General features: G+C 45.1%; 1 protein-coding gene across 2 annotated transcripts in view; it reads right to left on the reverse strand.

Annotated features, from left to right (window-relative positions):
* Positions 1 to 233: 233 nt before the first annotated feature.
* The window catches only part of ttc7b (tetratricopeptide repeat domain 7B), a 63,119-nt gene continuing 49,493 nt past the window's right edge, over positions 234 to 13,859 (reverse strand). For both annotated transcript variants that reach the window (XM_014193288.3, XM_014193280.3), the window contains 3 exons: positions 12,983 to 13,123; positions 7,943 to 8,145; positions 234 to 3,129 (listed from right to left, as the gene is read on the reverse strand). In XM_014193288.3, the coding sequence (XP_014048763.1) occupies positions 2,908 to 3,129; positions 7,943 to 8,145; positions 12,983 to 13,123 (566 nt within the window). In that variant the 3' untranslated portion in view covers positions 234 to 2,907. The remainder of the gene's footprint in view (positions 3,130 to 7,942; positions 8,146 to 12,982; positions 13,124 to 13,859) is intronic.

The raw sequence follows: 13,859 nt of genomic DNA on the forward strand, positions 1-13,859 counted from the left end.
TGGCTGCCACTAGATTCCCAAACACACACGGCCTTCGTCTTCTTACTCCAGCAACACACAAAACTGAAGTCCTGGAAATGTCTTACATCACTGGATGTTACCGTAACAACAGGCCCAAGTAGTGTCTTGCTCTCTGATGTGTTTCAAAGGGCAAGGGATTCTCAACATGGATGATACCCTGAATTTTTGTGTGCCCGATACATAACCATACCTGATCACATTACGTCACTGTATTTATTCCAATCACTTTTTATTGACATCATTATAGTTTGTCCAGTTGTATCATATATGTGCTATAGGACCAGACAGACAGACATGCTTCCGCAATGCTGCTGTTGGTTGGACCATATCAAACCAGAGGCCTGGGGCATACTGGCCATACACAACGGGACATGCCATGCAGGCTCCTATTGTGGTTGCTAGGTAGATTCTGCATTCGGAGAAGTACTACAGCAGACTAGAAACATTTATATATTTACCCTATAACTGAGCTGAAAACAGTCAGCTCCTCTCCGCTGTATACTTCAAGTACAATCTACTCAAAGAAACATATTGCAGTGTTTGTGACGCCTCCGTAATGTCATTCACTGTAAAATATAATTTAAACGTCTAAAATAATGAACAGCTAATAATTATCAGTCAGAAATAATAACAATAATCATCTGCACTTATAATCAAAGTTAATGTGAACAAAAAACAATATTTCATTTGTTTTTGACAGAAAGAAACCATAGACAAGACATTAAGTGTTTTAGAATCACTGTTTTTGGCATTCACATCAGTGAGCTGGTGACCTAACTAACTGATTTAAGGTTACAGTAACTGAAATAACTACATCTGATGTAACCTAATGTAGCAGGCATAAAACACATGCCTGAATGGGGTCCCCACATCCTGTTTCCAGGGGAAAAGAAAGCTAAGTTGAAGATACGGTAAATCAGATGTTTCCGGTTATACCAACCCGCTGAGGGTGCATCTGATGAAGTTTATCGAGGAGGAGGAGCTCATTTCAAACACAGTAGCATCACCTGTTTTTAAACTGTTGCATTTTGGGATGCAGAGGAACAGCAAAAGGACACAACCTCACGACACACGCGTGAGACCTTCCACACTCAGAGTGTGGGATATCATGTAAACTATAGTTTCACCATAAAATATACATCTTTCAAGTGACAGTGTGTAACTTCTTTAACAGTTTTTTTCCCCCGTGAACAAATAACGAAAAGCCTTTAGAACACGCAAATGTACAAACGCACATACAAACAAGTGCATATATACACACGCACAGACACGCATACCGTACATACATACATACATACATACATACATACATACAAGCATTGTCAGGTTAAACACAGTCAGCATAATTTGGGTTGAACGCTACAACAATGCACCAGCACAGACATGGGGCAGGGTCTGGTGATGGTATGTACCACTGTGGCCAGCCATTGTCCGCTGCATAGCACTACATTGTCCATGTCATCTGGAATGCAAACCTCTGCAACTCCGTCTGCCTGAAAGTCCCTCTGCACCCTCCGTCTCCTCTCCCATCAATCAACAGCCAGAGAAAACAGATGGATAAGTGAGTAGCCAGCCTGTACAGCTAACTCCCCCCCCCTCCCTCTCCCCACCATGTATACTGAACAAAAATATAAAATGCAACATACAACAATTTCAACGATTTTACAGTTACAGTTCATAGTTTACAGAGTTACAGTTCACACCTGTCAGGTGGATGGATTATCTTGGCAAAGGAGAAATCAGTCAATTGAAATAAATTCATTAGGCCCTAATCTATGGATTTCACATGATTGGGCAGGGGCGCAGCCATGTGTGGCGCTGGGAGGGCATAGGCCCACCCACTTGGGAGCCAGGCCCAGCCGATCAGAAATAATTTTCGCCCACAAAAGGGCTTTATTACAGACAGAAATACTCAGTTTCATCAGTTGCCTGGATGGCTGGTCTCAGACGATCCCACAGGTGAAGAAACCGGATGAGGAGGTCCTGGGCTGGCGTGATTACACGTGGTCTACGGTTGTGAGGCCAGTTGGACGTACTGCCAAATTCTCTAAAACAACGTTGGAGGCGGCTTATGGTAGAGAAATGAACATTCGATTCTCTGGCAACACCTCTGGTGGGCATTCCTGCAGTCAGCATGCCAATTGCACACTCCCTCAAAACTTGAGACATCTGTGGCATTGTGTTGTGTGACAAAACTGCACTTTTTAGAGTGGCCTTTTATTGTCACCAGCACAAGGTGCACCTATGTAATGAGCATGCTGTTTAATCAGCTTCTTGATATGCCACACCTGTCAGGTGGATGGACTTTCTTGGCAAAGGAGAAATGCTCAATAACAAGGATGTAAACAAATTTGTGCACCAAATTTGAGAGAAATAACCTTTTTGTGCATATGGAAAATTTCTGGGATCTTTCAGTTCATGAAACATGGGACCAACACTTTACATGTTGCGTTTATATTTTTGCTCAGTGTAGATTAGATAAAGGCTGGAGTGCAGGAGTCATAGTCAGGCACAGCAAGGGGTTGTGGTATACGATACAGTGGTCACAGCAGAGACTAGGGGGCGGAGACAGCACATTGGTGTTGGCATGGCAACAACAGTTACATTGATGTACATTATTGGACCAGATAATCAGTGTTTGGATTTTTTGTCCATGGTCCCTCCCTCCAGCTCATCTAGCTAGGCCTATGAATGGCCTCAAGAGGAGAGAGGTTGTTGTCTAATCTCATTGGTATGAAAGAGATGGGACATCACAGGATGGTTGATGGTGGTGCTTCTGACAGAAAAGACGCCTGTGAGCAGGTGGTGGTAGGTAGGAGGAAGGTTTTTGGCACCTTCACACTGGGGGGGATAAAGCAGCTTGTGTGTGTGTGTGTCTCTCCCAGGTCAGAGTTGTCGTGGTATGATGGTGAAAGGGAGTATGGGGCTGGAGGCCTCTAGCTCCAGGGCGGTGAGGAAACACTCTGTAGCAGCAGCAGCGTTGCCCTGAGCCTGCAGCACCTCCCCCAGGCTGTTCCACACGTCATGGGCCGTCGAGTTCACCTGCACCGCATCCCGAAGGATCTTCTCTGCCAGGCTGTACCGCTGCAGCTGGTGCAGGATCAGACCCTAGGAGATAGGGAGAGAGAAGGAGTGAGTGAGTGACAAAGTGAAGGAGTGAGAGAGGGGGGTGAACAATGTTCTCTGCCAGGCTGTACTGCTGGTGCAGGATCAGACCCAAGGACAGAGGGAGAGTTAATACAGTCTGTAACACTGACTCAGAGAGGAGCGAGGAGTTTAAACACTTCTGTTTATCACTGCCCAGCTGACTCCGTCCTAGTGACACACAGAGACAAAGAGAGAGAACTGTACAATCACACACTCCATTTAGTCACATCCTACACTCATGTAATCTCATCCTTTCAATTAACTTCTCAAAGCAGCCAGCCTTTAAAAACCAGGCTAAGTAACTGTTAATCTAACACAAAAGGCCAGCCATTGTCGCTACAGTAGACAGCTAAATCATTCACAGAGCAACCTTGAGGCTCTTTCCCCAAGAAACGGGCTCAAACGGACGGACACACACACACACACACACACACACACACACACACACAGAGAGAGAAAAGAGAGAGGAAAGAGATTGAGAAGAGAGCGAGACAGGGAAATAGAGAGCGCGAGAGAGAGGAAGAGAGAGAGAGAGGAGAGAGCAGTCAGCACAGTTAAAGGCCAAGGAGAGCCATCACCTCCACCCTGTACCTCTCCACAGAACTCTGGCTAAATGACAGAAAGAGGTGTGTATGTATATGTGCCCCCTGTCGCTCCCCCGAGTTGACAGGCTGTTGAGATGTGACAAGCCTGCTTATTGCGGAGACCAATGTTACAGACGCCAAAATAAATCCAAAATGAAAAGCTCAGATACAGCAGAACTGACACAGAGTGATGTGTGGCTGTGGTCCCGGCCGCAGCAAGCTGCTCTGAGCTGCTACGCTGCTTAATTAGTCAAATGTGTATGGGAAAGCAGGACTGGCACTGTAGCCAGAGACAGACACCCCTGGGACACGCCACAAGGATAGATGGAGAGAGTGATATTGAGAGAAAAGGAAAGAATACAGAAATAGGAGAAGTCTGGACCCTGCCCTTCCTACATTAACACCAACTCCATTTCAATGGAACATTTAGAGAGACAGAGAGAGACAGAGAGAGAGAGACAGAGACAGAGAGAGAGAATAAAGAAGGAGTAAAAGTCATTGCCCCTTTAACAGCATTAACTGTTAAAAAGTCGCTGGCTGCTGCTACTGCTGCCAGTGCGGCGCATCGTTGGCATCTTCTCAGTAGAAACAGTGAAAACTACATCTAATAACTGTCCCACAGCATCGAAGAGCTGGCACACCACTGCTACAGCATCAAGCTACCAGTCTGGTCCCAACAACGTAAAACAGCCGACTCATCTGCTGCTAAAGCAACAGCTCAACTGATACCACTGCAACCTGATCGATCAAGTAGTGGTTCACAGCAAGTTAGCATTAACGGAGAAACACTACCCGTATAATACCGCCACCAAACTGGAAGACGTGCAGCACCATCACTAGATACGCCCGTCTATGCCTATCAAAGAGCTCAGTAACACAGACTATTTGGGGGATACAGGATCTGTGTTACTGTTGTCGCGATACCAGAATTTTGACTTCAGTACAGATACCAGATTTAGTATCACGATACTCGCTACCATCACAATACTGGATACCAAAACGATACCAGGGCAAAAAAAGATAGGGTTATTAGCCAAAGAACTTGATCCAGATATACATTACCAGTCAAAAGTTTGGACACACCTCCTCATTCAAGGGTTTTTCTTTATTTTTACTATTTTCTACATTGTAGAATAATAGTGAAGACATCAAAACTATGAAATAACACATATGGAATCATGTAGTGACCAAAAAGATGTTAAACAAATCAAAATATATTTTATATTTGAGATTCTTCAAAGTAGCCACCCTTTGCCTTGATGACAGCTTTGCACACTCTTGGTATTCTCTCAACCAGCTTCATGAGGAAGTCACTTATTTTATGGTACTGATCAACAACATTTGCATAGAAAAAGCAATCTCTTCTTTTATAAAAGTGTGCACTGTCTCTTCAAGACCCATGACGTCATTCACAAACAGTTCGAGGAACAAGCAAATATTATCTTGACTGGAAGAGATGTGAGGCGTGGGAGACGAAGGGGAATGAAAAAAGTTTTTGGTCACAATCAGCTTTGAAATCAGCAATATTTTGCGTTATAGTTTGCATATTATCCCAAACAAGGTACTAGGGTAGTGAATTGACAGAAAGTTAGCCTACAAAGCTGGAAGCTACTGGTATCTTCTTGAATTTTATAGTGTTCCAGCCTGTAATGGACATTGTTTTGTTAACAGTAATTAACAGTTTCAACCTTTCTACATGCCGTGTTGCATTATTGATGTGTGTTAACTTCTGTGCAGCATAAGTGGTGATGCAGCCCAGACTCCCAGTGAGTGCAGTGGCTCCTCAGGACAGGCTAGAGCTGGCTATGAGCAGGCACGGAGGAGGCATGGAGGAGGCACGGAGGAGGCACGGAGGAGGCACGGGTACCGGAAGTTGTAAAAAAAAATCTAAAAATCCAACATTCAAACCGTTTTTCATGTTCTAGTATCGAAAAAAACGGAGGTTTTGGTATACGGTGCAACACTAATCTGTGTTACCACACGGACAGACATAGTAGATCCAGGGACAGTATGGTCGTAGCCAGTCCGGAGAGGAAATGAATAGCTCATGAAAAGTGGAGGGAAGATTTGAGGGATGAAATGTGGAGAGGGATCTCTAAGCCTGATTCCTGGATCCAGTCTAGAAGTCACAGCTGTATCAACAGGAACCCTCCCTCCCTCCCGCTCTTCCGCGCCATCCCTCGCCGCGTCTCTTTTTCCGTTTGTCAGTCAGAGTGGTGGAGTGATGCACAGCCCTCCACAAACTGGCCTGTCAAGGCAGAGGGATGGAAAGAGTGGTGGATGGAGGGAGGAGGAGTGTATAAGAGTGTATAAATCGTGCCATACAGTGTGCAAGACCCATTACCACGTCGCTTTACCAGCTCTGACAGACAAACAACATTGTGCATCCCAGACGCGACACACGGCAGAACAATCACACCACCCAGCAGCCAAACACCGCACCCAACGCCATCCATCACACCAGTCACAAACTATTACAGTGACAGTCACCATCCCACCACAAACTAGTCCAGTCACCATCCCACCACAAACTAGTCCAGTCACCATCCCACCACAAACTAGTCCAGTCACCATCCCACCACAAACTAGTCCAGTCACCATCCCACCACAAACTAGTCCAGTCACCATCCCACCACAAGCTAGTCCAGTCCCCATCCCACCACAAGCTAGTCCAGTCCCCATCCCACCACAAACTAGTCCAGTCCCCATCCCACCACAAACTAGTCCAGTCCCCATCCCACCACAAACTAGTCCAGTCCCCATCCCACCACAAACTAGTCCAGTCACCATCCCACCACAAACTACAGTCAGAGGGACGAGGCTCCACTATTCAGCTCAATAAGGGCTGTGTGTGTGTCCACTATGGCAGCAGTCAGGACTGCTCTCCTTAGTGTTTCTCTAGAAGAAAGAGGCTCATTTATAATTCAACAGGCGTTGGAAGGAAGTCTCCACCCAGTGATCAGCTTAGCTTGGTGTAGAAGACAAAATAAGGCATTTAAAACAGACACATTTTTAGATTTCATTTTCAGCAGGATACAGGAGCACGGTCTTTCTACTACAACACAGTTAAAGCAGAGACTTTGACCTGGGAAATCGAACACAGAGAGTAGAGTTATCAGCAGAGAACACAAATCAGGTCATGGTGAATAAGGACTATTTCTTCAGTCAGTCAGCCAATACGTTGCTCTGCTCTTTGCTGCTGGAGGACTAATCCTGTTCCTGTCTCAGCACCATCTCATCCTAGAGACGCAAGGACACAGATCCACACGCGCACACAGTTGAGTGAACAGGCACACACATTAAGACAGTTCTCCACTACAGCCCCATGCATTATCCCATTCTAGCTAGACTGTTTACAGTCACAACACAGTAGAGAAGCTCTAAACTTCTCACTTTTGCACCAAGCTGTACAGATGAGAGAGAGGAAGAGCAAGAAAGAGTGCGAGAAAGAAATAGCGAGAGAGAGAGAGAGAGAGAGAGAGAGAGAGAGAGAGTAAAAAGAAAAAGATTGGACAATCCCCCTGCTTGAGGTGCTGACACAGCACAATGTGGTGGGTTCTTCTGCGTTTATTCTGCATTCACCACCAACCAATCACAAGCTCCCATTTTCAAATTTCCATAATTGGGTTTTTACTATGAGCTCATCAGATAGAGATGCTGTGTCTCTTGTTCTTGTTCTCTCTCGGTATCTCTCCCCTTCTCCTCCAAAAGGCCCTTTTCATTAGGCTCAATGCAGCCTTTTCATCCCAAAAGTGTCTCGTTTGTAATAAACAGAACGAAAAGCTAATCTGCTAACAGCATGAGTCAGACCTGCAGTCTCTTCATTCAAAGTGATGAGCAAGCAGCATGGAGGTTTACAGGGTGACAGTAACAATGGGCTTTCCCCCTCTGTCTGCACCACTTGACTATGACCTGAGAGAGCGACTCTGGGAGCTATATGACTGGGAGGCACTATGGCTATGGGACTGGGATGACCCTAAGAGTGACAGAATGTCAGCTGTCAGGCTGCATGGTTGACGTGGCAGTAGTAGGGAAGACGAGAGAGGGAGAACAGAACAGATGTGAACAGAGGGATGTAGAGGTTCTGGACTCACCAGTCTCTGCATAGTCTTGACGTGGGTGGGGCTGATGATGGAGAGAGAGATAGCGAGAGACATAGAAGAGGGGAACAGAAGAAAAGAGAGACTCACCAGTCTTTGCATGGTCTTGACGTGGGTGGGGCTGATGGAGAGGGCCTCCTCATACCAGCGTTTGGCCTCGTCCACGTTGCCCCGCAGCTCAGCCACCTGGCCCCGAATAAACAGCACGTTGTGGGACATGGGGAACAGGTTGGCAGCCTCCTGGGTGCAGGCCGTCGCCTCCGCAGGCTTGCCCATGCCAATGTACACCTCCGCTAGAGAGAAAGAGACAGGAGAGAGAGAGAGATTGTAGATCGGGGAGAGGAGGACCGTGAGGCGACACACTGACACAAATAACTAGGACATACACTGACTGACTAACAGAAACGGTTTCAGACAGACCCACAGACACACACTTCCTATGGTAATGGGAGGTGCAGCAGACCAGAGGGGTGATAGCTGTCTCTTGACTTCATGATTTCATCAAGAGAGGAAATGAGAGCTTCTAGCAGGTGGCAGCCAGCCTGATAAATATCACACACACATCTTATTGCTTTGTAAATAGGGACTTAAAGTAAAGCCCATAGATTACATACAGACAGAGACCTGAAAGTGAGTTTTCCAAAAGCAATAAAACACAGACTTATATCCAAAGATCCTATCATGTCTCCTCATTGTCTTCCTTTTGGGTGAAATAGCTGAAAAACTAGAATAATAATTATGAGCAAACATGACCTTATAGTGGCACTGATGTGTGTGTGCGAGTCTGATTGTGCGAAACTGTCCCCGTGCTTCTGTATTTGTATGGATGTGTGTGTCCGTGTGTGTCTATGTATGGCTCTGTCTGTCTGTCTGTCTGTCTGTCTGTCTGTCTGTCTGTCTGTCTGTCTGTCTGTCTGTCTGTCTGTCTGTCTGTCTGTCTGTCTGTCTGTCTGTCTGTCTGTCTGTCTGTCTGTCTGTCTGTCTGTCTGTCTGTCTGTCTGTCTGTCTGTCTGCGTGTGTCTCCAGGCAGGCTGTTCTCTAAGCAGCCAGCTAAGCCTCCAGTGCTGTCCTCATTTGTTGGTCCCAGAGAAAGGAGGTTATATCCAGGACACCATCCCCCATCTCTCTATTCTCTGGCATTTTGGAAAATGTTCATGGAGCGCCACAGCTCTGCTCAGCCTCCAGCAGCGCGTGGACGAGACTGTTTGAGGTTGGTTCACAACGCCTCAGCAGCACTACTAGATAGGCAAGCAGTAGCAGCTGGATGAGGGAGGGAGGGGACCTTGCTCTGCTCTGGCCTCCGCTTCTGGCATTTCAACGCTCTGCAGTGAGAGCAGGAGAGGATTTATCTCCCTCTCCCTGCACCCCCCTCCTTCTCATCTTCTCTCTACTTGCCTTCTCCCCATTTTTCTCTATCCTCTCTCTACCTTCCCCTTCTTTCTCTCACCCCATTTCCTTCTCTCAATGCCCCCCTCTCCTCTCACAATGCCCCCCCATCCATCCTTATATCTCCCTTTCAGAGCTGATTCAAAAGGGAGGCAGTTTTATTGGGAGGTGACGTCCCCTTGGTGTTCTTATCAATGTGAGTATCTAAGTATCTAAGGCTGGCAATAAGGATAATGACCAAAAAAGCAGTCAGTGTGTTTGTGTGTGTGTGTGTGTGTGTGTTCTTTCCCACCCATCGCAGGAGGACTGCAAATGAAAGGCAGCAGCAACAGTCCAGGAGGCCCTGCCTGGGATATGTTAACGCTTAACAGTCAGACCACCTCACAGGAACATATCGATTCCATTAAGCTGCTGTCTGCTACCCCACCTCCCCTGAGTCAATGGATTACCACTCCCACACACACCCTGCCAATCACTAACACCACACACATGCATGAACACAAGTGCACACACAACTCCAGGATATCATTTTGGATAATGGATATCATTTTTGGTACACATAATTAATGAGAGTAGGATAAGGGTATAATACAATAACAGCAGGATAGTACAGCAGCATTATACTAACTCCCCTCTGGCTGTCCAGCCAGTGTGTTACTTACAGAGGTGTAGTGACTCAGTGTACTACCATAGCTGTGTGTTATAGTGGTATAGTGTACTACCATAGCTGTGTGTTATACTGTACTACCATAGCTGTGTGCTATAGTGGTGTAGTGTACTACCATAGCTGTGTGTTATAGTGTACTACCATAGCTGTGTGTTATAGTGGCGTAGTGTACTACCATAGCTGTGTGTTATAGTGGCGTAGTGTACTACCATAGCTGTGTGTTATAGCGTACTACCATAGCTGTGTGCTATAGTGGTATAGTGTACTACCATAGCTGTGTGCTATAGTGGTATAGTGTACTATCATAGCTGTGTGTTATAGTGGTATAGTGTACTACCATAGCTGTGTGTTATAGTGGTATAGTGTACTACCATAGCTGTGTGTTATAGTGGTATAGTGTACTACCATAGCTGTGTGTTATAGTGGTATAGTGTACTACCATAGCTGTGTGTTATAGTGTACTACCATAGCTGTGTGCTATAGTGGTGTAGTGTACTACCATAGCTGTGTGTTATAGTGTACTACCATAGCTGTGTGTTATAGTGGTATAGTGTACTACCATAGCTGTGTGTTATAGTGGCGTAGTGTACTACCATAGCTGTGTGTTATAGTGGTATAGTGTACTACCATAGCTGTGTGTTATAGTGGTATAGTGTACTACCATAGCTGTGTGTTATAGTGGCGTAGTGCACTACCATAGCTGTGTGTTATAGTGGCGTAGTGTACTACCATAGCTGTGTGTTATAGTGGTATAGTGTACTATCATAGCTGTGTGTTATAGTGGCGTAGTGTACTACCATAGCTATGTGTTATAGTGGTATAGTGTACTACCATAGCTGTGTGTTATAGTGGCGTAGTGTACTACATACCTGTGTGTTATAGTGGTATAGTGTACTACCATAGCTGTGTGTTATAGTGGTATAGTGTACTACCATAGCTGTGTGTTATAGTGGTATAGTGTACTACCATAGCTGTGTGTTATAGTGGTATAGTGTACTACCATAGCTGTGTGTTATAGTGGTATAGTGTACTACCATAGCTGTGTGTTATAGTGGCGTAGTGCACTACCATAGCTGTGTGTTATAGTGGCGTAGTGTACTACCATAGCTGTGTGTTATAGTGGTATAGTGTACTATCATAGCTGTGTGTTATAGTGGCGTAGTGTACTACCATAGCTATGTGTTATAGTGGTATAGTGTACTACCATAGCTGTGTGTTATAGTGGCGTAGTGTACTACATACCTGTGTGTTATAGTGGTATAGTGTACTACCATAGCTGTGTGTTATAGTGGTATAGTGTACTACCATAGCTGTGTGTTATAGTGTACTACCATAGCTGTGTGTTATAGTGGTATAGTGTACAACCATAGCTGTGTGTTATAGTGGTATAGTGTACTACCATAGCTGTGTGTTATAGTGGTATAGTGTACTACCATAGCTATGTGTTATAGTGGTATAGTGTACTACCATAGCTGTGTGTTATAGTGGCGTAGTGTACTACATACCTGTGTGTTATAGTGGTATAGTGTACTACCATAGCTGTGTGTTATAGTGGTATAGTGTACTACCATAGCTGTGTGTTATAGTGTACTACCATAGCTGTGTGTTATAGTGGTATAGTGTACAACCATAGCTGTGTGTTATAGTGGTATAGTGTACTACCATAGCTGTGTGTTATAGTGGTATAGTGTACTACCATAGCTGTGTGGTATAGTGGTATAGTGTACTACCATAGCTGTGTGTTATAGTGGCGTAGTGTACTACCATAGCTGTGTGTTATAGTGGCGTAGTGTACTACCATAGCTGTGTGTTATAGTGGCGTAGTGTACTACCATAGCTGTGTGTTATAGTGGCGTAGTGTACTACCATAGCTGTGTGTTATAGTGGCGTAGTGTACTACCATAGCTGTGTGTTATAGTGGCGTAGTGTACTACCATAGCTGTGTGTTATAGTGGCGTAGTGTACTACCATAGCTGTGTGTTATAGTGGCGTAGTGTACTACCATAGCTGTGTGTTATAGTGGTGTAGTGTACTACCATAGCTGTGTGTTATAGTGGCGTAGTGTACTACCATAGCTGTGTGTTATAGTGGCGTAGTGTACTACCATAGCTGTGTGTTATAGTGGTGTAGTGTACTACCATAGCTGTGTGTTATAGTGGTATAGTGTACTACCATAGCTGTGTGTTATAGTGGCGTAGTGTACTACATACCTGTGTGTTATAGTGGTATAGTGTACTACCATAGCTGTGTGTTATAGTGGTATAGTGTACTACCATAGCTGTGTGTTATAGTGTACTACCATAGCTGTGTGTTATAGTGGTATAGTGTACAACCATAGCTGTGTGTTATAGTGGTATAGTGTACTACCATAGCTGTGTGTTATAGTGGTATAGTGTACTACCATAGCTATGTGTTATAGTGGTATAGTGTACTACCATAGCTGTGTGTTATAGTGGCGTAGTGTACTACATACCTGTGTGTTATAGTGGTATAGTGTACTACCATAGCTGTGTGTTATAGTGGTATAGTGTACTACCATAGCTGTGTGTTATAGTGTACTACCATAGCTGTGTGTTATAGTGGTATAGTGTACAACCATAGCTGTGTGTTATAGTGGTATAGTGTACTACCATAGCTGTGTGTTATAGTGGTATAGTGTACTACCATAGCTGTGTGGTATAGTGGTATAGTGTACTACCATAGCTGTGTGTTATAGTGGCGTAGTGTACTACCATAGCTGTGTGTTATAGTGGCGTAGTGTACTACCATAGCTGTGTGTTATAGTGGCGTAGTGTACTACCATAGCTGTGTGTTATAGTGGCGTAGTGTACTACCATAGCTGTGTGTTATAGTGGCGTAGTGTACTACCATAGCTGTGTGTTATAGTGGCGTAGTGTACTACCATAGCTGTGTGTTATAGTGGCGTAGTGTACTACCATAGCTGTGTGTTATAGTGGCGTAGTGTACTACCATAGCTGTGTGTTATAGTGGTGTAGTGTACTACCATAGCTGTGTGTTATAGTGGTATAGTGTACTACCATAGCTGTGTGTTATAGTGGTATAGTGTACTATCATACCTGCGTGGAGCCAGATCTGAGCCAGAGTCATCCAGGGGTGTAGGGGCCCATGTTTGGGGGCACTGCTCTGCATGGAGGATGCCACCTCTGACAGGGCCTGTTCCACCCGCGACGCCGCCATGGATGTGGCGTGGACCGAGCCTGCAGAGAGAGGGGGAGGAGGAGAGGACGACAGGGGAGAAGAGGGGGTAAGCACAGCAGCACCAGCACCTCCTCATGGTAAAATGATGCAACTGTAGGCTAATGTTACTCCACTCATTCTGCATCCATCGTTCAGGACATTAGCTGCACAAAACTTCACACACAGATGGCTTCATGCCTTCACAAAAAGCTTCATGTTATATAGGCTACTAGTGACAGGCAGCGTTACTAAGTCAGCAGCTATTAACTGTATTATCCTTGCAAACCACTGATTCACATATCCAGACGTATTGACGTACAATAACCTGGCTGTAGCTGTACAAACTAGGCCAACTGATTTGGGACTGGAGTTGGTTGAAAATACTATTTGGAGTGGATACTACTTTCCCTGGCTCTAAAGAGCGAGAGCTTTCATTATTGGCCTTAAAGAGCTTTAGATTAAAGCACAAATGGTTCCTATCTTCAAATCCTGTCAAGAAGATCTAGTGAAAGCACCGGGGCAAAGAAAAGTCCTGTGATGAATTTAGGGGGGAGAGAAAATATCCCTGGCTATAGAGAGATGTTTTTGATAAGGTCTTGCGAGTTGGGAGGAGAGATTGGATTTGTGTTTAAGCTGAAATGCTGCTAAGAGGATTTAGTGAAATGGGAATAGGAATCAGTTTCTGGGTTCTCAATCTGCATGGCAGGCTTTTGGTGAGGCACACACAGCCACTTCTCTCTCTCACACACACACACA

Source organism: Salmo salar, chromosome 01 (assembly GCF_965601325.2).
Source record: "Salmo salar chromosome 01, fSalSal1, whole genome shotgun sequence".
NCBI lineage: Eukaryota > Metazoa > Chordata > Actinopteri > Salmoniformes > Salmonidae > Salmo > Salmo salar.